Source organism: Orcinus orca, chromosome 3, assembly GCF_937001465.1.
Source record: "Orcinus orca chromosome 3, mOrcOrc1.1, whole genome shotgun sequence".
In the NCBI taxonomy this organism is placed as follows: Eukaryota; Metazoa; Chordata; class Mammalia; order Artiodactyla; family Delphinidae; genus Orcinus; species Orcinus orca.
The window spans coordinates 136120874-136140849 of record NC_064561.1 but is presented as its reverse complement, the minus strand read 5'-3'; the positions used below and the strand labels follow the sequence as shown (position 1 = coordinate 136140849).

The 19976-nt window shown below is 33.5% G+C and overlaps 1 protein-coding gene across 10 annotated transcripts in view; it reads left to right on the top strand.

Moving 5' to 3' along the window:
* Positions 1-19976, top strand: part of IPO11 (importin 11) — a 263491-nt gene that overhangs the window by 64798 nt on the left and 178717 nt on the right. For all 10 annotated transcript variants that reach the window (XR_004486171.2, XM_049707903.1, XM_033437895.2 and 7 more), the window contains exons 8-16: positions 3998-4046; positions 5536-5606; positions 7922-8114; positions 8965-9117; positions 10438-10481; positions 12125-12215; positions 14321-14368; positions 15129-15234; positions 18482-18608. Coding sequence is in view for 9 of the 10 variants with exons in the window: in XM_049707903.1 (XP_049563860.1) it covers positions 3998-4046; positions 5536-5606; positions 7922-8114; positions 8965-9117; positions 10438-10481; positions 12125-12215; positions 14321-14368; positions 15129-15234; positions 18482-18608 (882 nt within the window). In the remaining variant the exon portion in view is untranslated. The remainder of the gene's footprint in view (positions 1-3997; positions 4047-5535; positions 5607-7921; positions 8115-8964; positions 9118-10437; positions 10482-12124; positions 12216-14320; positions 14369-15128; positions 15235-18481; positions 18609-19976) is intronic.

Here is a 19976-nt window from a genome sequence, read left to right as displayed (position 1 = left end):
GGGTCTTTGGGTCTGTCCTACTAGATTTGACCGGAGTCACAGTTTTGTTTTAAATCTTTACTATATTTTGTATTTCCATAAGATTATGATTGAAATAATGGTTCTATTGTTAAAAGAGTTCAGAAACTGCTAATATACATCATTATAATGTAAAGATGATTTTTTTCTATAAAAGCATTATATGCTTATTTTTTTAAAGGTTAAAAAACTCAGAAAAGGAAACAGGAAATAAATCATTTAAAAACTTACTATCAGAGATATTGCTAACATTTGTTAATTATCCTTTAAGACATCTTATGCATATTCTTTCAGATATACTTTCTTCCTCAATTTTATATGAATGAGACCTACAAGCTGTTTCCTTACTTGGGTCCGTCTTCCTTCCTTCCTTCCTTCCTTCCTTCCTCCCTCCCTCCCTCCCTCCCTCCGTCCCTCCCTCCCTTCCTTCCTTCATCTATTTATTTATTTTTGGCTGTGTTGGGTCTTTGTTGCTGCGCAAGGTCTTTCTTTAGTTGTGGTGAGTGGGGGCTATTCTTAGTTGCGGTATGTGGGCTTCTCATTGTGGTGGCTTCTCTTGTTGCGGAGCACGGGCTCTAGGTGCGCGGGCTTCAGTAGCTGTGGCTCGTGGGCTCTAGAGCGCAGGCTTAGTAGTTGTGGCACACAGGCTTAGTTACTCCGTGGCATGTGGGATCTTCCCGGACCAGGGCTAGAACCTGTGTCCCCTGCATAGGCAAGTGGATTCTTAACCACTGTGCCACCATGGAAGTCCACTTGGCTTTTTCTTAAACTCAGTGTATTAGGGATATTTTTCTCATGTCAGTAATATTGTTATATGTCATGTTTTTAATGATTGTATAGTAAATCCATATGATTGCTGTCGGTGTACAAATTTTTTTAAAAATGATAAAATTAATCATAGGTTTTCTATAATTTACTTGCCCAATTATCTGTTGATGACATGTAGGTTGTTTCCAGTTTTTAATTGTTGATAAATGGTATTGGAATGAACATTTGGGTGCATATGTCATTGTGTACTTTTCTAAGTGATCTTCTAGGATAAATTCTTAGAAATGGAAATGTTGGGTTAAAGTGTATGCACACTGATGATATTGATATATATTACCAAATTGCCTGACGATATATCAAAAACAATCCCAGTTTTAAATACTGATACATTTAAATATCTATATTTATTGTCATGCTGTCAAAGAACATTTTCCAGAAACCAGTTTGACAACTCCCCCTCATTTCCCTCACTAGAGTGTAAGTTTCATGACTGCAGAGACTTTGTTTCATTCACTGTTCACTCCAGAGCTTGGAACAATCTCTGCAGTATAAAAATGTTCAGTAGTTATTTGTTAAATGAATGACTATATGATATGGTAGAAACATGTCAGAAGACTCAGTGATTATCTTGTTATGTAATATTATTCTGAGTACCATAACATTAACTAAAATACTGAATATGTCAGGGTTTTTTTAGTGAAAATGAATTGATTTGAATCATATTTCTGTAAACTAGAATAATAGTTTTCAGTGAATACTATCCCTATTTTGTGAGCCTTTGGCTTTTCCTTGAGAGTCTTTCTTCTGTCTCAGAAATTGTACGTCAGCCTTTACTCAGTTATAAATGCTGTGTTGTGGCATTTAATGTATATTGACTAGTTGTAAAGAGAATAGAATTTTAACAAATTATGGGCAACTTTTCAAATAACATAAAGATCTTTAAAATAACATGGAATTTAAAAGATGCTTAAGAAGCACTATATGATAGTCATGAGATCTGGGTTTCTGGAGGCAGATAAATTTGGATTTGAATCTTGGCTTGGCCTTTTCCTGATAACATGACCTCAGACTATTTACTTACCTTCCTTGATACTGAGTTTCCTTTTTTGTAATACGAGATGAAATAATAGTACATATCCCATTGGATGTTGTGAGGATTAAGGGAGATAATGATTTTTGTAATGAGTTCAGCACCTAATTAAAATGCTCTGTAAATGACCATTTAATGATAATTTTAAGGGGTTCTTACTTTATTATTACATAACAATAGTCAAGTGAATTAGTTGATTTGGATTGCAGATTAGTCGATGGTCTAGTTCTGTAAGTTCCTGATCCTCTTGATGCGCTTAAAATTGATGGCCTTTATAATTTTCTCCTCTCTTTAGAGAACCCTGACTGGTACACAAATTATATTTAAAAGAAAATAGAATAAAATTCCTTCTATCTTGTAGCTACTATATGGGACCATTGAACCCCTGTATAAATTTAACATACATATGGGATCTCGGTGATTTTATTTTTCCTGTTTTGAAACATTCTGCTGTTTCATCATCCTAGGAATTATTTTATTGTTAATTATCATTACTTATTCTCAACTGTGCTTAAAAAGATTGAAATAGTATGAAAATGAAAGAATGATGAGATTGCCAGAGGATGAGGCAATAGTGAAATTTGTTGTTGTCCTGCAGTTTTCTTACAGTGTTGTCTACTGTATTGCATCGTCTTTTAGGAAGGTGTAAAAGACCACAAACACTATCTCTTTACTATTAGCTTTCATTTAACACAGTCGAGAGTTCAGGATTTTTCATTTCCTGCTCGAAATGGCTGAGAAAAGAAAATTAACAGGAAAATGTTTTATAATTTTTACATGAATCTGAAGATGGATGCTCTCAGAGAGACCAGTAGCAGCACTCTAGACCCTAGTGATGATAGTGAAATTGTCTAAGTGAAATCCCAGCCTTTGTGTCTTCAGGTGATGATATCCTAGTTGAATTGTCTCAGGCTCAGGAATTGATGAGTGAACAATATATTTCTATATTTCAAAGAAGAAATAGAGCGTTCTGTTCTAGTTAGTCATTCATCAGGAAGGCCTTCATTGTGTAGTATTTTGTGACAAAAACCTGGACCATCTCATTTGCTAGCAGGACACGTGACATCTTTTATGATGTTTATACACCAGAATTTATTGATACAAAGAAGTCTGTGATAATTAAATTCTTAAAAATTTTTAATAAAGTTGTTTTTCACTATTCCTTTATATTTATTTCTGTAAAGTTTTTTTAATTAATTAAATTTATTTTATTTATTTTATTTTTGGCTGTGTTGGGTCTTTGTTGCTGTGCGCAGGCTTTTCTCTAGTCGTGGCAGCAGGGTTGCGGCGTGCAGGCTTCTCATTGTTGTGGCTTCTCTTGTAGTGTAGCACAGGCTCTAGGTGCGTGGGCTTCAGTAGTTGTGGCTCGCGGGCTCTAGAGCGCAGGCTCAGTAGTTGTGGCACACGGCTTTAGTTGCTCCGCGGCATGTGGGATCCTCCCAGACCAGGGCTCGAACCCGTGTCTCCCCTGCATTGGCAGGCGGATTCTCAACCACTGTGCCACCAGGAAAGCCCTATTTCTGTGAAATTTTCATAATATTTTAAAATATATATTAAAAGGTAAAGGTGTATTGGACCCATATGGTAAATGGTGAGTCTTGCCTTTTCTGGTATCTGAAGGCTAATGTTTTTAATACTTGAGATTGAGAACTCTGCTATAAATAATTGCTACCATTTATTCATATTACGAGTACTTATTATTGCTAAATACCATTCCTGGATTCTGGGATAGAGCAAAATAACAAGGAAAAGTTCTTGGCTCTTAAGGATCTTACATTTTAGAGGGAGGAGACAGATGATAAACAGTATGTCAGGGGGTTATAAGGCTATAAAAAAAATAAAACAGTAAGGAGAATAGAGAATATGTAGTGAAATAGAATGCTTAATAAATAATTTTTTATTTATTGCAAAGTGATTTAGGTTATTGAAATGAGACACTGAGGAGATGAAATAGTTATTTTGTTGTGGAAGACTGAAGACATTTTATAATAATGGAATGATTTTTATCTAATTTTAACTTTTTAATATGATGTGATAAGTATGTTTTAGTTTCCCTGAAAAAGTGTAAGGTAAAATTATAACAATAAATTGAGACTCTTCAAAATTTTTTTTCTTTTCTAGGGTTTTTTACATGGAATATTTGAACGTCTAAAACAATTTCTGGAGTGCAGTAAGTACTTCCATGATAGTAGTTTTTAACTGTAGAATCCTTACTCATTAATAGCTTCCGCTTGGCACTTGCAAATCTGGAGTGGCTAAAATCTTGTTATCTCGGTAATTAATTATCTGAAATTAAATTGGAAGCTCAGCTTTGTCTTCATATACCAGTCTTGTCCTAAGTATTGAGGAAATGTTTTTTAAAAAATAAAATTATTTTGTATCCATTCCTTCCTCTGTATTTCTACTGCTGCTACTACTCCGTTCCATGCAGACATCCACAACGGTAGTATGTTTAGCAGATAATAAGTGTAGACCCTATGTCAAATGCTGTTTAGACTTTTTATTGATTGTTTCTTTTAGTACATTTTATGTATCTGTTTGATATAAATGTTCTTAAATGGTTACATTCATTTTGTAAATCCCTTGTTTATTAACCTTTCTGACTTACCTATAAGACCCTTTCTGATCCACTCTCCCACACGAAAGAATTTAGCATTTGCATTTGTGTTGTATTATACTGGTGGTCTGTTTGTTATCCTTTTCTCTTCCCTATGATTATAAGCACCTTTGCTCAGGATACACACACATAACATACACAGGATACACATGAATGCGTGCACACACACGTATGTATAACCTGTATACGTGTATGTTTTTTATGTGTGAGTGTATTGGGAGACTTACTATCCTGAGAAGATACCTTAGTGTACTCACTTTTAGGGAGTTGCTGATTGTTTTATGTCAGTCATTTTCGGTTTAGTAGAATCATTATTGAGTGTGTTGCCAGGTATTGTTCTGGGTACTGTGCATGTAAAGATGAATAAGACAGCTCATATAATACAGTTTTTTTTCCCTAAAAATGGTCATTTTCCTCTGGTCATCCCCCTGGGGGAAAAAGAAGGAAGAATAGAAGTCTTTCCAGGAGAAGAGAATGACATAACTGTTGAGACAGAATATGATTAGTATGATTAGGGAGCAAGATAGTTAATGAGCTGATGGACATTATTCTGAATGTACAGAAATTAATTATACCAGGGAAATTATCAGAAGAAAATTGTTAGACGATATAGGAAAAATAATGATTATGTTAATCTTTGAATTCTGTGTTTTTACTTATGTTGCTTGATAGGTATTTCAGATATAACTAGTTTAGATTTTGAAACTGTGATTCCTGATTTTATGGATAAAATTGCTATCCTTTTACTGTGAAATGGGCTCAGTTTGTATTTTAGGATTAATTTTATGAAATATGGCACTGAAGTTTACTGTGTCAAGTACAAGTCTTGGTATTGCTTTTTAAAAACTTAACTTTTATTGTTTATTTGTTTAGAGTTGGGAATACACACTAGTGATGCAAAATGTGCAAAAATGCACATAATGCAAAATGTGCAAAAATAAATCTGAGCAGTATTTTTGTAAAAAGTTTTGTCATTGTCTTGGTTGTGAATTTCTAGAATATTATAAATTTTTTACTAATATTTGAAATGTATTTCTAACAGGTAGAAGTATAGGTACAGATAATATATGTAGAGATAGACTGGAAAAGACCATCATTCTTTTTACTAAAGTGGTAAGTTTTTTTTTTATCTTAAGTATGTTTTCTCAAATGAAATGTATATACTCAAATTTAGGAAGGAAAATGATTTTTTAATAAGCATACACTTTCACTTTAGTGTTAAGGTAACTTATTTTCTTACTGTGTATAAGAAAGCTAAAAAACCCCAAAACCCTTGTATCTTGAAGTCTTTAGAATGCATATAAAAATTAAATTTATATACCATATATCATAGTGTATGTCACCTGGATGTAAAAAAAAAATCAGTCCTAATAAATATTAGAGAAGTTGATTCCCATAAGGCTCATTATTCTCAAACCCACTGGAAAAAGCAGAGATAAAGAAGACAGCAATGCAGTTCAGCAGAAAGCAGCTAAGATGTCGCAGTAGATAATACTAGGAAATCATTATATTCATAATGACAGATTATCATCATTAATATCAAATATCTTTTGAATATAATTATATGGGTGCATTGTACTAGGCAGTGTGTATGTATTTCTGATGAAATTAAGTTTTATAAAAAATATTAATTTTTACGAGGTTTTGGTCTTGGAGGTTGGGAAACGTACAAAGAATTGGGTATAGCAGTGAGGAAGACCTGGTTGGAGGACTGCATAGCCCTAAAACAGGTGTTTGAAGATAGGTGGCAATATCTAAATCTGTAGCATATTTCCCCCTTTTCATTGAAGGATCATTAATAGGGTTGAGGTTGTCTGTTCCCTGATGGGGCCAGTGGAGCAAAGGAGTAGAAATGAGCTGTTCTTATTTTTTGTGGTTGGGTAGCAGTTACTTTCAGTTTCAGTTGTCTTCATTTCCAACTCACTTTCAGTTTCTGTCTTCATTTCCAACTCTCATGGTCCAAAGAGCCTCAGCAGCAAAGCCCACCTCATCCAAGATCCAGATAAAATTGACTTAGATCCTTTAAGTTAAAAACAAAAAACACATAGCAAAGTAAAACAAAATGATGTGGTTAGGCAGTGGGACTACACAGTGTGAGTATATAATTTATGAAATTCATATTTATGGTCTTATGACTTTATTAAAGCTTTTTAAATTGGAACATTTAAAGTATGCCTCCAAATAGAACTGAGTAACTTTGAATCACATGAGGTTATCATTCAGCTTCAGCAATTATCAAAATAAGGTCATGGTCAATTCTGTTTTTACCTGTATGCTGCTTCTCTTTCCTTTCTGTTTGTTTTAAAGCAAAGCCCAGATATCACATAGTATTATCTATAAATATTTGAATATGTGTCTTTAAGTGAGGAAGGATTTAAAAAAAACATATAATCTAACAATATTATCACATTTAAAAAGTAGGAATGACTTCTTAATATCATCTAAATATTTAGTCAGTTTTCAGATTTCTCTCATAAATTTTTTATAGTTTTTTTTTTTTTTGAATAAGGATTCAGTAGTGTTGGTTCTCTTTATGTCTTTTTTTTCTTTCTTTCTTGTTACTTATTTGTTGAGATAACAGATCATTTCCTGTAGAGTTTTCCATGTTGTGGATTTGGCTGCCTACATCCTGATGTGTTATTTAACATATTTCTTTGTCTCTATACCCCTCCTACTCCCATATTTATTATAAATTTCTAGTTAGATACAGAGGCTTGATCACATTCAGGCCTTTTTTTTTTTTGGGAGGAGGATGGCAGTGACAAGAATACTTTACAGGTGATGCTGTGTATTTCCTATTGTATCACATCAGGAAATGCACAGTGTCTGGTTGTCTAAAATTGATGAGTGAGCTATTGTAAAGTTCTTCAGTAGCCTTTCCCTTATTTAGCAGCCATTGATGATCATAACTTAGATCTGTTGTTTGATGAGGGGTTACAAAATGATGGCAATGTAACTCTATTATTCCTTTTGAATTTATTAGCTGGAATTCTTCTATAAGGAAGAAATCTGTCTCATCAACTGTTTGATACATTGAAATACAGTTGATGCAGGATAGTTTTTTGATTCTTTGCCTTTATCTATTACTTTTTTAAAAGCCTATCTTTTGTATACTTGTACTTTTTGTATCACATTTGCCCATTGATATCAAATTAAGTATGAAGTAAGTTTATTTTGAACCTTGTACTAGAAATAATAGAGAGTTCAGGTAATGAGATATAATCTGATTTAATCCACTGTTGTATGATGTATCCCAGGAAGTATATTACATGTCTATTACATGTGAAACTGCATATACGTATATACATGGACTTCCCACCAAGGTTCAAAACTTGCTAAGTGTTTATTACCAAAGTTATGAGATATACCTATGAATGATTATATTTCCTATGTGAATTTGATACATTTTAATTTTTATTTCTTTATAGCTTTTGGACTTCTTGGATCAGCATCCCTTTTCATTTACTCCTCTAATTCAGAGATCACTGGAATTTTCTGTAAGCTATGTGTTTACAGAAGTTGGTGAAGGAGTTACATTTGAACGATTCATTGTCCAGTGCATGAATCTTATTAAGATGATTGTCAAAAATTATGCTTATAAGCCATCCAAAAACTTTGAAGGTAATGCTTAACTGGTAGTTTTATTTTGTTCACTTCCTTATTTTAATCTAAGCATGAAGCAATTGCTATTTTTATGTAAGTTTTTTGAAATTCATTTATTTAAGTCTGAAAAATAAAATATTGCTGGGACATGAAATAGAGATAAGGATTTGAGCCTTTAATATGTGAATGCCAGCTTTTAGAAACCATACAGTGCATTTAGTAAACTTTCTTTTGCAACACAGTAGAACATCAGTTGAAGCCCTCTGGTAACCACTGCAGCTCATTTGTAGGCTGTATTTATTTGTACAATTAAAACTTTTCTCTGACCTTGTATAAAGTGATGTTGCTTCTAGACAGATTAAATTGTTTGTTGTATTACAGTTGACCCTCCAACAATGAGGAGGTTAATCTGAGTATAACTTATAGTTGGCCATCTGTATTTGCGGTTCCTATGCATCTGAGGATTCAACCAACCACGGACCATGTAGTACTGTAGTATTTACTGTTGAAATATCTGAGTGTAAATGGCCTCGCAAAGTTCAAGGGTAAACTGTATTTGGAATTCATTCATGTACATGTATATCGAGATGAATGAGAAAGTCTTGTAGGACAGAGAGAGAGATACATAAGTAACTCACTTCAATGTGGTGTGATAATATGGCATGGAAATGTACAAGCTATAGTGGTAAGACGAAGCAAGACTGATGTGTGTGTGGTATGAATAAAGGCAAGAGCATCTTTGAGATTTGTCCATAATATAAATGAAAATTTATACACCACTATATAGGAGGTATTTTTTAATTTAAGTTACATAATCCAACTTGGGTAGAATGTCTGTACAATTGACTTGGAAATTTTATTTTTCTAGATAGCAGCCCTGAAACTCTTGAAGCTCATAAGATTAAGATGGCATTCTTCACATATCCCACTTTGACAGAGATATGTAGAAGATTAGTCTCTCATTATTTTCTGTTAACTGAAGAAGAACTGACAATGTGGGAAGAAGACCCAGAAGGCTTTAGTAAGTATCCGTTTTTCAGTCTTTGCATGGTTCTTTTCCCCCTTCCATCAATAGATATCATTTGTTTGAATGACAGGTATAATAACACTGTATTTTAATGTAGTACTTTTGTTCTGAGAATCTTGGTTTTTAAAAGTTAGCTTATCATTCTCTCTTTATTAGCCATTAGTACAAATTGAGAAGGAGAAAATGAATGCATGTTCAAGTATATAAAATTTTTTCCAAAAACATAAAATTTTTTAGATGTTATGAATATATCCTGTAGTTTAAAACAAAAATATAAAATTAACTGTCTTTCTCTATTACCTTTGTGGTTCATTCTGTATTATTTTTTATTTGTAGAAATTTTTACTTCAGAACGAAGTTTGGAGATGAAAATTTCTGAATTGCCGAATGGATTACCTATTTAAGTTTTAATTTAAAATTAATTTTTTGATGATTAAAATGTTTTTATAGGAGTTCTTTTTATCTATATGAATTTTAGTACTAGATAGAATATCAGGTCCTTTGCTACAGAAAATCAAGGACTTGTGTACCTGATAAAGTACCTGTGTGTGAATAAAGTGTTCGTGTGTGAATTGCTTCAGCCATGGTCAGACATAGGCTAGATTTTAACCTCTACTCATCCCTTTGGCTGGGTGCCTTTGTGTAGTTATACACGTGTTTCCAATATTTTTAGAACACCTTAAACATTTTTGTAAGACTTATCTTCTTTCTCTTTTTCATTTAAAAATATTTTAATCCATTTAGAAAATACAGCACTACACTGTATAATGCATATTTTGTTTTTGCTTTTTCTCTTAAAGTCTTATGCTTCTTATTGCTTTTTTTAATGCAGTAATATAATATTATAAGATGAAACACTGAATCCCTAGAGTTTTAAAAGTCCCTGAAGTATTTTACTTTAAATATAGGAAATTTATGGAAAATGACTAATCATTTGAACTTGTAAAACATCATTATTGTATGAAATGATTCTCAGGATTGTAATGATAGTGTATCAGGTGATGTCACATACTCTGGGAGTGACAAGTACTTTGAGCTTTCCTCCATACAGAGTTCTTAATGAAAGTAAGAATCCTTATGGATATGAGCACTTGATAGATGACTATGATGTACACAGATACGATCTGTAGGTTATAGTAAAGAAATCTTTGTAAGGCCTTGTGTTCCCAAGCATGCGCTCTCAGTGTTATTTTAAAGCAGTTCACAGCTATATTATATTGATATTATTTAAAGTCTTTGTTTTCCAAACTGAGATTTTGGAAACAACATTATTGCATTTGTGGAGAGCATCATTTGTTATATTTTTAATTGCAGCAGTGGAAGAAACAGGAGGAGATTCTTGGAAATACAGTTTGAGGGTGAGTATTGATTGAAAGAAAAATTGATAGGGAAAAGTTTAATGCTTCTGTAACTCTTAGTAGAGAATGATACTCTATTGAAGATTTCAAGCATTAAGTCAGACAGGGAACATTTATTCATAATTGCAAGAGTCCATATTTGAGAGGAAAGTACTTAATTAAATTATGAACTTAGATCTGAAATTTTTGTTTAAGTTGGAGCTTTGCAAACTGAATTTTTCTTCATTTTACAAATTGATTGGGAAATAACTGTCATTGCAGAAGTAGGAAATGTTTTTGCAGTGAAAGCTACCTTTTTTTGGCTAGAATGATTTTTTTCCTCCTAAGTATTTCAGTAATTATAAAGCTCCTTTTGATACATTATTTCTCTTACTATCTAATATGATTCTCAGAGACCAGCCCATTGCTTTTAGTTATAGAATGCTTTTTAAATATACATTTATTGATAAGGGCAACATTTGAGGAAGATTTATCAAATGTGGTCTTTGAACTATTCTTTTTGTTGTGTTTACATAATTTACGTAATTTGCCATTATTTTCCTAAGTGTGTTACAGTTTTTAGTTTCATAAGCTTCCATAGAAAATATTAGTGCTTAAAAGTTTTTTTTTGTTTGTTTGTTTTTTGCGGTACGTGGGCCTTTCACTGTTGTGGCCTCTCCCATTGTGGAGCACAGGCTCCGGATGCGCAGGCTCAGCAGCCATGGCTTACGGGCCCAGCCGCTCCGCAGCATGTGGGGTCTTCCCGGACCGGGCATGAACCCGTGTCCCCTGCATCGGCAGGCGGACTCTCAACCACTGCGCCACCAGGGAATCCCACTTAAAAGTTTTTTTAAAAAATTTTGTTGCTTTAAGTTTTTAAAACTTTCTCTTATGGAAAATGTTAAACATATTAAAAAATAGAATAATATCATGAACTCTTCTGTATTCGAAACCTATTTTATCAGTTATCAACTCATGGCTAGTCTTGTTTCATAGAAGCACTCTTTTACAAACCACTTAGATTATTTTGAAGTAAATATCTGAGATGACATGTCATTTCATCTGTACATATTTCAGTCTGTATATCTGTAAGATTCCTTTTTAAACATAAAGCACAATACCTTCAACATTTAATTATACTTTATATTATGAAACATCTAGTGATTCAGTACTTTTAAGAATGAAAATGAATCATTCTTTTTATTTGTGATTTCTTTTTGTGTCTGTTAAAGGAAGAACAACTCTGGTGAATTGAATTCATGAATTGCTGTTGTTACTTAAGTCATTGCCAAGAAAATATACAGTTTTTAACATTAATTCCTGGACAGTCATTTATAATTCTGTAAATGAATGTGGCTCCAGATTGCTTTCTAGATTTAAAGAATTATTAATTAAACATGTAAATTTCTCCTCTTCACAGTTTGGCGTTTTGGAATGCATAATGCCAAATGATTGAAATAGTGAAATAAACATTCCATGTTAATAATTAAATTATTAAATTTGATTTTATTTCTGACTGTGTTTACAAAAAACAGCAATAAACTTTTTTTCAAAAAACATCAAGAATTGGAAACAGTTTTAAGAATGAGTATTCTTTGCTTTAATGTAGAATTAATCAATGCAGTATACCATTGTTTTCATTAGAAATTTTTTTCCCCCAACAGCCATGCACTGAAGTATTATTTATAGATATATTCCATGAATATAACCAGACTCTTACTCCTGTACTTTTAGAAATGATGCAAACACTTCAAGGTGAGGTATATTTTGTGATACTTTGATTTATCTTTTAATTAGTGTTCAGTAAAATATTTTGAGTGCCTACTATGTGCAGTGCAGTGTTTCCTAGATCATATACTAGACATGAATTTGAGAAAGACAGAATGTGTGCTTTTCTGAAAGAGTGGCCTTCAAGATAGAAAACAAGGATGGGCAATTCACAAATGAGATAGGCCTTGAATGTGGTAATTAGATTTTGCTGTGGTAAGCATACTAGCAGCATAAACAAAATAGCAGTCAAGTATATTGGTTGGAGAAATAGTCTATTTGGAGCATGCTGTAGGAAGTAGTGGGAGAAGAAGTTAAAATAATAAATGTTATTAGCCTTAGAATAGTGGCAGTGGGAATGGAAAGAAGGTAATGGATTTAAGAGAAAATGATGAAGTGAAATTTTTAGCGCTTGATGATTGTACTTTGTACACAAGTAATTAAATTTTTTAAGTGTCACAGGTGATTTATCATTTTTTTAGTTATTTTTATTATCAGAGAGTAGTTGATTTACAATGGTATGTTAGTTTCTGCTGTACAGCAAAGTGAATCAGTTATACATATGTCCACTCTTTTCTGGATTCTATTCCCATATAGGTCATTAGAGTATTGAGTAGAGTTCCCTGTGCTACACAGTAGGTTCTTATTAGTTAGCTATTTTATGTATAGTTGTGTGTGTATGTCAGTCCTAATCTCCCAATTTATCCCTACCCCACCCCCCTTTCCCCCTTGGTAACCATAAGTTTGTTTTCTACATCTGTGACTCTACTTCTGTTTTGTAAATAGATTCATTTGTAAAAAGTGATTTATCACTGACTATTCTTCTATACTATAAATTTCAGAGAGGAGGCCATGAACACATCTGTGTTGTTCACACCTTGTTCCCAGCGCCTAGCACACTCAGTAACTGTTGATTGACTTTTGGCAATTAACTGACTGCTGGGCAAGGGAAAGCTATCAAAGACTATCCTGAACTTTAGAGTCTTAAACAGGTTACTTGATTGGTTTGGGCAGGAGTCACATTATAAGGGTTCAAGTATTGAGTAGGTAGTAATGTAAGGAAATAACAGCAAGAGAATCTCCTGTAGAGAAGGAGATTCCTGATCTTGTTTGTAGTATTATAAAGGGTAGCTCACTTTTTAGGCTTTTGTTTTCTCAAAAATTTAATAGAGTATTCCTGCTTAAGTTATAAACCAAGGGAAGAAATGAGCTATCAATCAAGTTTTTTGTGTTCGTTTTTAAGGATAATTTGAATAATAATTGTATTTTCAGTTTTTCTTGAACCACTGTAGGAAAGTGGGTAAGCTAATTAGGTTACACTGTGGTAAGCTGCTCTATGGGGTGGTAAGGTTTTCAGTAATTTCAGTTTAGTTATTTTCTTTCTAGTTTTGGAGCGATTTGCTTATTTGGGGCTGTACTTAACTCTAGTATTTGGACTAGTGAGCTTAAGAAATCATATTTAGCAGCAGAAAGGTGCTTTGATAAACTTGCTAGAAAACTTTCTATTCTAAAGAAATATACTAACTAAGTAAACTGTATTTTTTCCTGTCTTAACCATGGTAGTCTCCTTTCTGGAGAGTAGTGCAGAGACTGCCGGCTTTTATTCTGAAGTTTTCACATTATGTAATGGCTCTCGTTTTTCTGTTTGTACTTTGCATTTTGTTGTTAACCCTTTAATGTATTGTCATAACCTGGTTTATTTTTTATGTTTAGAACTTCTTGTGTGAATTGCCCATACTTGTTCTTTTTGTTTTTCTATTGTGGGATTCATCTTTTTATTCTTTCTAAGAATTATCTCTTATAATCAGGGTACAATACAATAGTTAGCAATTTGGCATACATTTTTCTAGAACGCTGCTTGACATAACATTTTCCATATATGTTATAATGATTTTTTAAAATTGTAATATAGCTTTACATGTTGTATCTGTGTTCTCTAACGGTGATGGTAACAAAACTTAAACTTTCTCTTTACACCTACATGTAATATCACAAAATATATTGTACTTAATGAATTGAGAAACTAACAAATTGAATTTAAATATCTTTTAAAAACTAGTTTTATTTACGTTTGCTGATACTTATTTTTTCAGGGCCCACTAACGTGGAAGATATGAATGCACTGTTAATCAAAGATGCTGGTATGTTAAACGAAAATGATTTAGAAACATTTCTTCAGAAGATGATGTGTCTCTTTTGTGGCAGGTGTTATGCTGGGAGAGTTGGGATGCAAAGATACCTTAAATTTAGGAGCTGCCTGGTGGTGGAGATAGCCAAGTAAACAGACAGTTGATTATAACATAGTATCAGTTGATTAATGCTACAATAGGTGGTAATTATGTAGTACTGTGGAAAACTACAAGGTAGTTTTGGTGTACCCAGGGAAAGGCTCCTAAAGAAGTGTTCTGTGCGAACACAGGATAAGTGAGAGTTAATAAGGGGGAGGGGGCGGTTCCAGACAGAAGGAGCAGTAGGGACAGAAACTTGAAGGGAAGAGGAACAAGTCCAGTTAAGTTTTGAATTGGGTGTATTTTTGTTTAATTGGAACATGGAATTTAATGGGTTGTGGTGAGAGAAGAGGCTGGAAAGAGGATAATTAGGGACCCCATAGCATAAAATATTGCATCTATTTGGAAGCAGATGTTGTTTTTATAATTTGACTTGAATATTTTTAAATGAATGTAATTTTCTGTTTGAAAGCACTGAGTATTTAAGAAAAACATAAAGTAACTTAAATAATGTTTCTAAAATGTCTGTTTAAATAATTTCCCAGATTAACATATTGTAGATTTCTCTCTATTAACATATTACATATTTCAAAGTAGTCCTTAAGGCTTATTTTCTTGCATAAGGACAATTAGCATTTTGCCCAGTATCTGAAATTAAATTTTTTCTTCTTAGTGTATAATGCTGTTGGATTAGCGGCTTATGAGCTGTTTGACAGTGTTGATTTTGATCAGTGGTTTAAAAACCAGCTTCTTCCAGAATTACAAGTCATTCACAATAGGCAAGTATAAAACTCTGTGTTTGTTATATACTTATTTCATCTTATTGATTTTCTAATGAAGACAAGAAAGCATGAAAATTGCTTAAAATTTTAAAAAAGTCATAGTCTGACTTAGCTGATAGTGTCCAGTGTAGAAAGGAATAAGACTTGTGAATCTTATAACTGAAAAATAAGCAAAATCGTTTCTTGTTATTTTACTTCAAATGTGAATTGTGACATGTATGAAGTATTTGATGTTACATAAGCTAGTTTGCAGGAGGAAATTTTTGTTTTTTAGTTTTGTTTTGTTTTTTTTAATTTATTTTTTATACAGCAGGTTCTTATTAATTATCTATTTTATACATATTAGTGTATACATGTCAATCCCAGTCTCCCAGTTCATCCTACCACCACCCCCTTGCCCCCCACCCCCGCTTTCCCCCCTTGGTGTCCATACGTTTGTTCTCTACATCTGTGTCTCTATTTCTGCCTTGGAAACCAATTCATCTGTACCATTTTTATAGATTCCACACATATGCGTTAATATACGATATTTGTTTTTCTCTTTCTGACTGACTTCACTCTGTATGACAGTCTCTAGATCCATCCACGTCTCTACAAATGACCCCATTTCGTTCCTTTTTATGGCTGAGTAATATTCCATTGTATATATGTATCACAGCTTCTTTATCCATTTGTCCGTTGATGGGCATTTAGGTTGCTTCCATGACCTGGCTATTGTAAATAGTGCTGCAGTGAACACTGGGGTGCATGTGTCTTTTTGAATTATGGTTTTCTCCAGCTGTATGCCCAGTAATGGGATTTGCAGGAGGAAATTTTATGCAGAGGTAACAGAAGATGGAGATCTCTGAATTCTAGAAAGAAATTGTATACAAAAGGAAGCCAATTGGAGACTTAATAGAGGCTAGGCCTGATGCCAGAAGTAGCCTAACCAAAGTAACATCCATCAAAGGTGACTGCCTTGGGATCACACGGAGAGAGCATACTGCAAGTCTTTGGGGAGAAGGAGTTGCAGAGACACCATGGCAAAAAGTATTTGGACACACATTAGGCTTGTATTGAGGTGCCTAATTCAGTAGTACAGATCTATCTGACATTTAGTAGGGTTTTTGCCCAATTCTTCTGTTGCATATACATTTAAATACTTGCCTAATTATTTTAATTTTAGGTACTGAATGAGTAAAATGGAAGGGAAAGGGTCTTTCATAATTTTTAAAATTTTTCTTCATTTAAAATTAGACACCTAAAAAAAATTCCAAGATACTTTTTTCTTGTTTTGAATCGTGCAGTTCTAGTGATTTATTCTGTAGATGTGGTACTTGTCAGGATGCCTAGCATATAGTCATAGATCAGTTAACATATCTTGACTACTTTAATAAATGAATAGAAAACTATCTATATATGGATCATTTTATAAATATTTAGAGCCATAGAATTGTAGAGCTGGAGACACTTTAAAAGTAATTTTGACCATTAAGTAGCTATCCATTCAGTTATTCAGTCATTTATTCAATCAAATATTTTCAGCACTGGAATTTGCTGTGTCCTGTAGAGGCAGTGGTGAATAAGATGGGCTTCAATTCTGCCCTCAGAGAGCTAGTGAGCCTCTGTTGGAGAGAAAGCCTTTAGTAGGGAGACACATGTGCACTTTGCTTGTCCTTAAACCCTTATAGGCTGTTTAGTCTAGACTGATCAACCATGTATTAATTACATGTTGAAATGATAATATTTTGGATATATTGCAATAAATAAAAATATTAAATTTTCACATGCATCTTTTTACTTATTTTAATGTGGGTACTAACAAATTTAAAATTGCATATTTGGCTTGCATTATATTTCTTTTGGACAGAACTGAACTAGACCAGTATTTCTCACACTTTAATGTGCATATGAATCACCTGGTGATCTTGTTAAAATGCAGGTTCTGGTTTAGTTTATCAGTCTGGGTCAGATTGTGTGATTCTGTCACACTTCCAGATAATGATACTGCGGTCCAGGAACCACACTTTGAGGAACAAACTGACTCCTATTCTTAACTTTGCCCAGAAGTGACTGTCATCTTGGAATTTGAACCTTTCTGAGCTTCATTCTCTTTGTCGAGAACAGAATGTTGAATGTGGTAATCCCAGAGATCTCAATCCAAAATTAAAGACTCTGTGGTTCCTTCCTTTACTCTACACAAGTCTTGTTTACTTCCACCTCTGGGACTTTGTTCAAATTGCCCCTGTCCCCTGAAGTGGCGTCTTTTCAGTTTTTTGCCCCAAATGCTATTTATCTTAAAGACTGTTCAAATCCCATCTCCTTCTGCCTGCTCTTCTCTCTTTCGTTTCTGCAATCCTAGTATATAGGTTTGTAGTCTTTAATTCTTTTAGGTATGTTAAACATTTTGAAAGCAGGGAATACACTTCTTTTGGAACTTAGTGAATAATTCTTTTTACGTGTTTAATCATATAAGATTATAATTTTCTAAAAAATGTGGTATATTCATTAGTTTGCTACATTTTCACCCAGAAATAAATATCATCTTGCCACTAAAATAAATATAATATCAAGAAGAGACTTTGTGGGTGGAATTCTTGGACACAAGTGATTTTTCTCTTTGCCTAAAGAACCTTCCTTTTCTTTAGCAAAGATGGCCATAGAGAAACAAGTATATGTACATGTTACTGTAAATGTTTTATAACTTAAAAAATACAAATCATTATTTTGGTAATCTGAGTCACAATTTGTAATCGGGCACCTTTTACAAAATTAGAAACTTTAGCTGAAATCAGTATAAATTTATATGCATATTTTATATGTCTAGAGATTTCTCACAGTGTTCTGAAAATAATCTTTTAGGAGATTAACAGAATTGGAATTGGAAAATTCCTTTATTATTACTTTTTGGGGCCTGTCCAGCCTTAGGGTTTGGAACATTTGCTAGTTATACCTATTTAGATTAACTTTTTTTGGTTACTTTAAGGAACAGAAGTGGACTTGGTTTTTATGTACATAACTATGTTGTAATTCTTTAATACAAAATAATCAGATTTACAATATATCTGCCTAAGAATTTTCAGTTTTTCAAATCAGAACTTCGTTAGTATTTATACTGTGGTACATTTAAAAGTGCTTTTAAACTTTTATATAAAAATGCATATTGTTTTCTTACTACATTTTAGATTTAAACGATGAAATATACTAAGTGAAATAGGCTTCTTAAAATATGTAACCTTTTAATTTCATGATTTTCCCTATCTAGGTATAAGCCATTGCGACGCAGGGTGATTTGGCTCATTGGTCAGTGGATTTCTGTGAAATTCAAGTCTGACTTAAGACCCATGTTATATGAGGCAATTTGTAACTTGCTTCAGGATCAAGACTTAGTGGTATGTTGCTTAAAGGTTTTAAAAGAGTTATTTTTATAAGTTTAACGTATGTTAAAGTTCAAATTCAGAAGTGGTTTATATCTTTCTTTAGAATGTTGGTGGCCTTTCAGTGCTGTAGTTATTCCTTGGTGAGTAGTTTGATTTGAGGGAAAAAAGTCCTTTGATTATTTTTTGCCCTTCTCATCACTAGTAAATTAAAAAAAATTTAACCAAACTCTACTAATCTAAAATTATAATTTTTTAATAAGAATAAAAGAAGGCAGTTTTTAAAAAATCCTTTTATAGCTTTACGTGTCCTTTTTCTTATTCAGAATAGAATTTGTCATTTTTACATTTAAGATAACACCATAATCTGTTTCACCCTTACTATTGATTTTTTCTTTGTCTCTCAGTTTTGGGGTTTGTTTGTTTGCCTTTGGAATTGTTTATTTTAGGACTTTATGTATAGTGTTCACATAATATTCTTGATTTTGTGTTACTGAAAACTTGATAATGACGTCTTTGTTGCTTCTTTTGTTCCCCTTCAAGGCAAGTAGGTTTGCTGCTTTATTGTATGTCATTTACTCAGGGTTTTTTTAAAAAATATTTATTTATTTGGTTGCATCAGGTCTTAGTTGCATCAGGCAGGCTCCTTAGTTGTGGCATTGGAACTCTTAGTTACAGCATGAATGTGGAATCTAGTTCCCTGACCAGGGATCGAACCCAGGCCCCCTGCATTGGGAGCGTGGAGTCTTATCCACTGTGCCACCAGGAAGTCCCCAAAGAGGTTTTTTTTTTTTTGCGGTACGCAGACCTCTCACTGTTGTGGCCTCTCCCATTGCGGAGCACAGGCTTCGGACACGCAGGCTCCACAGCCATGGCTCACAGGCCCAGCCGTTCCACGGCATGTGGGATCTTCCCATACCGGGGCACGAACCCGTGTCCCCTGCATCAGCAGGCGGACTCTCAACCACTGCGCCACCAGGGAAGCCCGCCAAAGAGGTTTTTTAAAAGAAGTTCAGCATAGTGTGGAATAGTATCCTCCCCCCACCCCACCCCCACCGTTGGTGCTTTATTTTATGCCTGAGTAAATATATTCATGACTTACTATACATTTTCTTTGTCTTGTGCTTAGGTGTGACTCCAGCATAGTCTTTAAAAAGTCAATCTGGTTGATTTTTTTTCTGAGCTTCAAATTATTTTTAGATAAAATTAAATGATTCCACCCCCCCTGCCCAAATTTTGCTAAGATCTTGTTTAATCATTTCTCAATATACCACCTTCTAAAAAAATTTCGAACCTACCCAATTATCCTGTTTTTCAGCAAAGGCTTGGGTCATACTTTTCTTGTTTTCACATGTGTGCCATGATAATATAAACTACTTTTAA